A 9,179-nucleotide genomic window follows, 5' to 3' on the forward strand; every position below is an offset into this window, starting at 1 on the left:
GGAGTGCGTCTCCGCCCCAATGGATGGATGGATGAGGCTGAACCCTTTAAATCGGGCGGTGGCATACGCCACCTAGCCATGACTATGAACATATTTTGTACTTTGTGGTGGGTGAAATTTCACCCCTGCCTTGATTTTATCCACCAATCAGATAACCTCTGTTTGGTTATTTCCAGTTCGTTCGCAGCGCCCTCACACAATTTTTCCACACGGGGCGCCTCAGCGCCCCGTCCTCCATGCCTCAGCGGGAGGAGAGCGCCGTTCGGCCCACTCGACTAGTACAATCTACTTCTGTATGGGTGTTCAGTGCTTCTGTGTTAAGGTGGCTTCCGTGGCTTCGTTATTTTAGCGCCGTGGTTAATTTCAATGCCGCTTGTTCCATCCAGTGGCTGGAGAAGTAGCACGTGTCGGCAGTAGGTGTTCAGTGGTAACAGTTCCAACGATCCTACGGCGACAACGTTGACAGCGGCGAGACTACACAGTGTCGTAACAAGAACATTTATTTGGAACGACAAGTCGCGGCTACTCGTAGCCACTGCGCATTTGTAAAGCTACGCGTGTGCGCGGCACGTGCGGCTGCCTTGGTGCGTAAGTAGCGGGAACTGTTTATGCAGAAGATGTACCTCTAGCAAACGCGGAAAATGGCAGTAGGACTAGTCGTGAATTACCGGGGCTGTGTCCGGGAGCTTATGCGGCTGCCTGGCCGGCGGAGCTCCCTGCCAGAGTTGTGCGCATTGCCGGCAAGAGCTTTGACAGATATGCGGACGTCGGCACTGTACATTCGTGGTAAGGAAGCGCGAAACAGACGAGCGCTCCTCCTACCATACATTGAAATAGACAAAATAGTTAACGATCTTCCAGCACTGCAGAAGACTCTGCAGTTGAGGAACATCGGTTTGGACATATCTCCTTTGGGTACAAAACTGCCTTCTTTAAGGATTGTGAAGAATGAATTAAAAAGAGTCCAAGTGGAGATTGTACAGTTGACGCGAGCATTGGCAGACTACTGGAAGGCGAGTACTGAAGACCAGGAGCACAATAGTGAATCGGAACTCAAAACACGGCTTCAAACCCACTACATGACCGAGCGAGAAGTAAAGCAGTCTTTGTATGCAAAGGAGGAAGAAGTCATCCCCTTAATACTGCGGCTGCCCAACTTTGTCCAACCGCCAAGTGAGGTGATCAAGTTGGAGTGCTCGGAATACGGCATTCGACCCACATTTCCATTTCACCCAGCATCGCATGTCGATATTGGCAGCACTGACATCATCCTGCGGCATGAGCCTCGGCTGTGCTACTTAAAGGGTGCGCCGGCACTGCTTCATCTTCAGCTATGCAGGTTCTTTAGTGAACGTTTGCTGTCACTGGACAGCACACCAATGAGCGGACCAGACTGGGTCGTGGACACCGTGTTAGAGGGCTGTGGCACCGATCCAAACAACCTAGACCACACCATGGCCATTGAAAACAAGGAACACAGCGGAGGTCACCAGATGCACCTGGTTGGATCGTCAGCACTAGAGTCGTTTGCAGCCTACCTGACGAGGCGCCAGCCCAAAGACGTGCCATTGAGTTTCCACACAGTCGGCCGCCGTTACATAGCTAAGTGCGATGCACGCCTGCCTGGTCTCTTTTCGCTCACCCAATCTACGAAGGTGGCTGCTTTTGTGGCTTGCCGTCGCGAAGAGTTGATGCCTGCATTTGAGAAGCTGTTGGTAGCTGCCAAGCAGTGGTATCAAGAACTGGAACTGCCCTTTCGCCTTGTTCTTGCTGAGCCACCAGAGCTGGGCTTCATTGAAAGCCTACGCGTGTCCATTGAAGTTTGGTCGTCTGCACAAAACCGGTATATACCTAGTGGCTTCCTCAGCCTACACGATGACTTTGTGAGCAGAAGGCTCATTATGGTTTCTGGAACCAAAGCATCAGATGCAGAATTTTTACACACCGCCTATGCTTGCATTGCCAATGTGCATGCCTTAGTGGCATGCATTATGGAAAATACACAGACAAAGGAAAAGGCATTCACATTTCCAGCAAATCTCAAGGATACCTATGGAAGCTCATTTACTTCTCATGGCTGAACCATAGGGGTACCAAAGCAGCATTCAAGATTAAGAGCCAGAATAAAGTCGCATAAATTGTACTATATAACCAGCTTGTCTAATGTCTGTATTAGTCTGCCCCCTTCTGCTTCTCTGCTTTAATCAGCTATTGTAAAAGTGTGATCAAGCTTTTCTACGTTTTGATATGGTTGAGTCAACCAAGGGGGGGGGGGGGTCATAAGTCACCTAGGTTTGCCTTTTCTGTTTTGGGAAATATCACACGGTGGCGCAACGGTAGCATACCTGTTCTGGGAAATGCCTTACGTCTCTCCAATCAGGATTAGGATATGTGGACTACTGTAGGCATGTTCGGTTTCTTGATGGTGCTTGATGCTCCTGCACAAATATGCAGCAAAATAGACTTCTTGGTGAGAACACCATGGTGGCTGCCCAGCACAGTTGCCAATGGAAGAAGTGCCATTTTTGGTGTCAGGCATAGAAAGAGTACTTGTGGCAACACTTTAGTCATGCTTCCCGGTCTGATGACTTGTTTGGCGGGAATGCTGTTATGCTCTTGTGCACTGTTGTTATGGCAGGCTCACAAGCTTCTCTTCGCTGCTTGCCAGGCCACTGTTTACCACTCCAACCCTTGAAGCACCCGCCACGTGTGGCTGAAAACTTGCTTAGCTGTTGTTAAAGGGGCCCTTGAACACGTTTCAAGCCACTGTTTATCGGTCGCACGTTACGTAGATTGACGGTCGGGGAGATGATTGCAACAAGAATGGCAGCGATAGGGGTCTGAAGTTATTCAGCCGAGAAATTTCAAAATACGAGGAAAAAAAATGCATGCCCTCAAATCAAATTATGCACAGCCTTTCTCCATTTCTCTCACCCACTGACGTAACCCCTTGCTGCCAATGGTAAGAGCTTGCAACGCCTACGTAGTGGAAGTTCGCACTCCATAGTTGCATACATGTTCTATGTTCTCGGATTCCGGTTACTCCGGAGGGCTGATAATGGTGGTCGAGCAGCCTGGGACTGCGCAATGCCTCTTTTCTTCAGTTCAGCTTTAGTTCAGTGAAGCACCGCGAACAACAAAAGGGTGCGGCAACAATGCACCGAGGTAAGAAACCTGCACCACAAGAACAACATGCAAAACGCAGTGAGGCGACCAGGTTGCTCATGAGTGCACAAAAGCGAGAAGAAAAGCTTTTGTGTTCAGAGGCCAGAGGAATGCCACCAAACCAGAGGTGAAAGAACAGCCAGCGCCCCTACCTAGTTTTGTAGTTGTAGTGATTTTTTTTTTTTTTTTTACTGTTTGCGTCAATATAAAGATTACAGCAAATAAAAATAAAATAAATTGTTAATTTATTACGCTATTGCTGCAATGCAATGGTGATCTTCAACTTAGTTTTTTACCAATCACGGAGCAGCGCGAGCTGTGATGTCGATGATGGGTCTGGCAAGCATCATTGGGTGATGATGCGGTTGGCAACGATGTAGTTATTTGTTTGGGTGATTAAAATGTTAAATATTTTGATATTGCTGCTTTGACCTATGCTAGAAGCAGCTCCAACCGTCAGTCTACACGACCTCAGAAATAGGGTGGCTTGAAAAATGTTTCAGGGCCCCTTTAAAGCCAATGCACCAGTGATGATATGGGTCACGAGTTAGAGCTTTGACAATCAGCTGTGATGGCCCAGAGCCAAGATGTTTGCGTGATTTCGGTGCTTTCAGTTCCACTTGACTAGCTGGCCAGCTCTAGTGCAGAGCCTCTGTCGGTAGGCAGGAGTGAAAAGTGGTTTTCACTTGGCTAGGGTAGCACGACTAGGTACCAAGGCAAATATGTGTGCTTATGTTATGGTATACCAATAGTAAGTTGGGCTGCATTTTTGCACGAAGTTGTCAAAAATACTTCAGCAGCCTTCTTGCATGGTCTCCCAACATGCTTCCCAGAGCCACGCACAGCCGCACGCTTGGGCATTTAAAACGCAAAATTTCCTTCACATTGTCTCATATAACTGCAGCCTTAGAGGGACACTAAAGGGAAAAATGATTTCACCTGTATTAGTAAATTACACTTCTACAATACCAAAACGCCACTCTTACCATGAGAAAAGGCTTCGTAAGCTGATAAAGGACAAACAGGTGCCTTCCTGCACGAGATTGCCGTGCATTTTGACGACGTCTACTAGTTCTAGTTATCTATAGGGACTATATTGTGTTCTGAAGATTGAACATGACAAGTTTCAGGAACTATCGAGCCAAGGCAGCCCAACTGCAAAAAAATACTTTTGTGACTTCACACTTGTGTACCGACACTGATTTCATGCGAAATTTCGCCTTCATTTTCTTTTGTAATAATCAGCCTCTTATCACTAAAGTAATGTAAATTCAAAGAATACTTTATCAGTGTAAACTGATTTAGAAGTTCTTTAGTGTCCCTTTAAAGATGCTTGACCACTCAAAACTTGAATGTGCAGCTTCTGTGTGGGATCCCAACTCTGAATAACCAACTTTCACGGATGAATGCTTACGGAACCGTGCTTCTCGATTTATTCTTGCCAACTATCACTGAATTGCCAGCAAAGTCAAGTCTTCTACCAAATTTTTCATCTCAAATTGAAATACAATATTTATGCCTGCTTCACAAAATTTTTCATTGTGATGTACTTGGCAACTTGCTTTTGTCTAGCCCACTGTAGACATCACGGCACATAGATCATCTTAAGCTTGTGCCAGTTTTCTGCAACACAAAGACATTCTATTATTTGTTCCTACCATAAATGATGAATGAGTGGAACGGGGGGGTGGCTTCGTCAGTTGATGGTTTTTATTCCTGATAAGTTTAGATCAGGTTTAAGTATTCACTTTAGTGGCCTTATGTAATTATGCCAAGAACCTGTGCTTTTGTGCCACAAGTGTTGTTTTCTTGTTTTTTTTTTCCTCTTTCTATTTTGTGAACCATGTTGACATGTCACTGGATGTATTGGACTCTGTTCATGTGCTAAGATTATTTTTAATTTTTATTGAAGATATACTGCAGTCCCAGGACCAAGCAGGTGGGCATACAACAAGACACGAAAGCACACAGTGTAAAACAAAATTCAAAGACGTGAAAAAAAAAAGGAAGAGTGGTAACCCTAGAAAACACAGAAATGCGTTAAAATACAGCATCAATATAAAGAAAAATGGTTCAATAACACACTTTCAAATGCTTTCACATCATCAATCATTAGCACACTTTCAGGCAGCGCGTTCTATTGGAGAATATTGCGAGGAAAAAATGAATGCTGAAAAAGCGTAGTGCAAGCAAAATATGGTGCTCCCTAAAGATTATGAGCGTGACGTGTTGGTCGTGATAAACGGGGGTGAACGTATGAGTTGGGGTTGATGTTAAATTAATTAGCGAGCAATAACAACAAACATTTTATTCTAGCGACAGCTCTCTTCTTTCCTAAAGACAAAATGTTGTTAGCCATGAACCGAGTTGGTGAATCCTTGCGGTGATAAGGAGTTAAAAATGAAACAAACTGCCTTTCTTGGAATCATTTCAAGCTTGTAAATGTCTTTTTTCAAGTATGGATCCCAAGCTATGCCAGCGCATTCTAGTTGGGTACGCGAGCATTTTTATGTGAGATGGGGCAGCTTTTAGTTTCTGTCGAATAAACCAAAGTTTTTTTGAGGCGGACGCACAAATTTTATTTGTGTGACAGGACCATGATAGATTGTCAGTGATAGTAACCCCTAAATATTTAAACCCATGAGCTTGGTTTAGTAAGCGCTCGTTAAGTTTATAATCAAATGACAGTATTTTTCTTTCTAGAGACCTCAAGAAAAACAGATTTTGTGTCGTTTAATTTCATCAACCAAACCTGGCACCACTCTTGAACAGCATTAAGGCTAATCTGTTAGCATTCTTGGTCGCTCAGGGAAGTGATAGCTTTAATGAGATTTTAGTTGTCTGCAAATACGACCTGCTGCCTACGCATGATGTGTCGAGTGTTGTGATAATATCATCTATGCAAATGAGGAACAGTACAGGGCCAAGAACACTCCCCTGGGGAACACCAGATGATACCTCGAGGGCACTGCACTTGAACAAACTGAAATCGGTTTGAGAGGTAAGAATGAATCTATTTGACAAGAGTTACAACCGATGCTTTGAATGCGGTCACGCATGTGGAAATAGATCCACAGAGGGAAGGCCAATATTCTGCAGTTTTAGTACAAGTTTGCTGTGCAAAACGCAATCAAATGCCTTACTGAAATCTAAAAATACGACATCAATTTGTTCGCCTTTATGAAGTGCTAGTTCCAATTCATGAATAGTTGTGACTAGTTGGGTGATGGTAGATAAACGTTTCCTGAAGCCGTGTTGAAAGAAAGAAAGAATTTTGTTTTTATCTAGAAAAGAAGAATGTAATTGGCAACCAAATGCTTGGAGACGGAGAATGGTAATGAAATTGGTCGGCAGTTAGAAGCATTCAGTCGATCACCTCTTTTAAGGTGATGGGAAAGGGCAGGGAGAAAGAGAAGCTTCTGGTTTGCTGCCGTACACTGGGGGAAGTGCAAGTGGAGAATGAAAGATGGAAGGAATAGCAGAGAAAGAAAGCAAATGTTTGAAAAATACATGGGTGGGGAATGCCTGGGAGTATCAAAGTCTTTATTAGGCCACTCGAATGCAGAAACTTCAATAGCGCCTTGATGTGACGACTGTATAGGCCGGCCATTCCAGGATTGTCTGCTCCGAAAGCCGTCAGTCGTTGAGACAGGCCAACGTGGTCTTGAGTGACTGTCTGTATGCTCTGTAGCAAGGAAAACATAAAAAATTATGTTCAATAGTTCGTTTTTTCGCTGCTGCAGTCATCACAATCAGCACTGTCACACAGTCATCAATGTCATCCCTTCTCATGCAGAAAACAAAGGTTTTTATGAAAGCAATGCCAAGCCACAGTCTGCAAAGTACTGTTGTCTTTGTTTGGGAAAGTCAAGGAGGATGGACTCGGAAGAGAGGGGTCAAGGCAATGCAGACGTGTGCTGGGGAATTGGTGTGTTCCATAAGTATTGTATGGCATCATTCACAAATACGTGAAGTTTCACTGCTGTATCTGTTCTTGACAGTGGGATGGCTTCCTGCATGCCGTCTTTATGAGCATATCGAGCAACTTCATCGGCGTGCTTGTTCCTCATTATGCAAAAGGGCTTGAAAGCCTCTGAAACGTGACATTGTATGCTAGCCTAACAAGGTGGGGAAGGAACTATCGAGTTTGAATAAATAGTTGCTTGTATGTTCCACAACATAATGAGGATAGAAAACAATGTAGAGCTGCCCTAGAGTCAGAAAACTGCATTTTTGGGGTAGCTCCTCCCAAATAACATGACGTGCACTACAAAAAGCAGCAAGCTTCACAGCTGTCGATATTGTCTGGTGGGATGCCTTAAACTTTAGAGTAGCGGTTTTCACAGTGAAAAGCACTGATCCCACAGACTCATCCTTTGTGGTTGAACCATCAGTTCACTAAGATGATGGTGGTCATTGTGTGCCTCATACAGCAGGAGCAGAAAGCTGGTGATGAGAGTTGTGCCTGCGTCTGAGTTCCTGATACTGCCGGTCGAACTTGTGGCTGAGCCAAGTACCAAGGGGGAACCAGAACTATCGCAGCAGCTGCGTAACCTGACAGAAGGTGCACATGATAAGACAATATTGTCTGAGAAAAATAGGCACGTGATCGGTCTCTTGGCAATGAGACGAGATGGTGGGGAGAGGCGCGAGCAAGGTGCCTGACATGTGCCCCTAGCCATGCGAGTCAGCTGGGTAGTCGTGCACAATTGCAGTGATTTCTACTGTTGACGCACACCGTGGGAACACACGACAAACCTTAAGTGCCCCGGCTTGAGCACTTTTTATGGTAGGAATGTTAGTTCTGGCAAACTGTATCACAGATACCTGAGAAAAATGTGTCCTGTACAGTTGCATCATTGTGTGTACTGAAGTAACCCAAGTTTTCCCTCCAAGAAATTTGAAATGAGAAATGGCCATTGGGTGCTTTTTCACGTGGGCCACATGGGGCACCAATAGAGGTCATGATCAATGATTACTCCTAAGAATCTGTGCGTTCTGACATATGAGAAATTTTGTTTGGCGATAAATATGGCGTACAAAGTCGTTGGCTTTTAGCTAAATGCAGCCAGTGCACATTTTTCTGGCTAGATCTTGAGGCTTGTTTGCCAAGATATGTTGATATTGAAGTCACAGCTTTCTGAAGCCTCGCACGCATTCATGTGTTGATTTCGTACATATGATTATGTGCTTCTATTGCTCCCCTCTATATTGCTGAATTCTGGCCCTAAGAGGAAGCTTTAGCTCGGAGGTCTTACCTAAATATATGGGAAGGGAGAAATTGTTTTTCTTGGCAACCACTGAACCGATATTGATTAGGTTTGTTGCACTTAAAAGTTAAAATCTACTGACTGTACGAAGCAGATTAGTCTGTCAATTTTTAAAGCTTTTGAAAATTCTAAATTTTCAAAAATATCAAGTTTACAACTCGGCAATGAAAAATGATATCACAATTCTGTAAACTGCTCCTAATCATAAATCTAAAGTGGTCAAAATTGATGTATTAGACACTGCTCTGAAATATACCACTAATTTTTAATAGGACTTTTGTAAAACCTTTGTAAACTTCGTTCCAATCTCTCGTAAGCTGTAAATTTATATATCAGATTTGTCTACTTCAGATTTTCTACAGATACAGCTTACAGAACTGTTATATCTGTTTTTGGTGCAGCATTACGGATGTGTAAACTTCGTGCTTCTATTATTTTTTTCCCAAGTTTTACCAATTTTTGGCAGCTTTTGTAAAAAATTTGATGTCCTAAATCAAAATTCTGCTTCCTCGGGCTGCTAGAATTTATCTTCATTAAATGCAACAAAATTAATTTAAATCAGTCTCGCAAAAATATTTCTGCATTTTACATGTATATTTGAATAGGCAAATGGGAGTTGGCCTCGAGCTAATGTTTCGTCTTAACGGCTACAAATGTTATGCAGTACAGTGGATCAAGTAAGTACTCTAGTTGCATCACATGGAGCACTGTTTTGAGCGCGCCCTGTTAGATTGCATAAAGGAC

General features: G+C 43.9%; 1 protein-coding gene across 1 annotated transcript; it reads left to right on the forward strand.

Moving 5' to 3' along the window:
• Positions 1-246: 246 nt before the first annotated feature.
• On the forward strand, positions 247-2,144 carry LOC119456603 (serine--tRNA synthetase-like protein Slimp). Its single transcript, XM_037718434.2, has one exon. It carries the CDS (start codon positions 642-644, stop codon positions 2,079-2,081), a length of 1,440 nt encoding a protein of 479 aa, XP_037574362.1. The 5' UTR covers positions 247-641; the 3' UTR covers positions 2,082-2,144.
• Positions 2,145-9,179: the final 7,035 nt, after the last annotated feature.

Source organism: Dermacentor silvarum, chromosome 1 (genome assembly GCF_013339745.2).
Source record: "Dermacentor silvarum isolate Dsil-2018 chromosome 1, BIME_Dsil_1.4, whole genome shotgun sequence".
NCBI lineage: Eukaryota > Metazoa > Arthropoda > Arachnida > Ixodida > Ixodidae > Dermacentor > Dermacentor silvarum.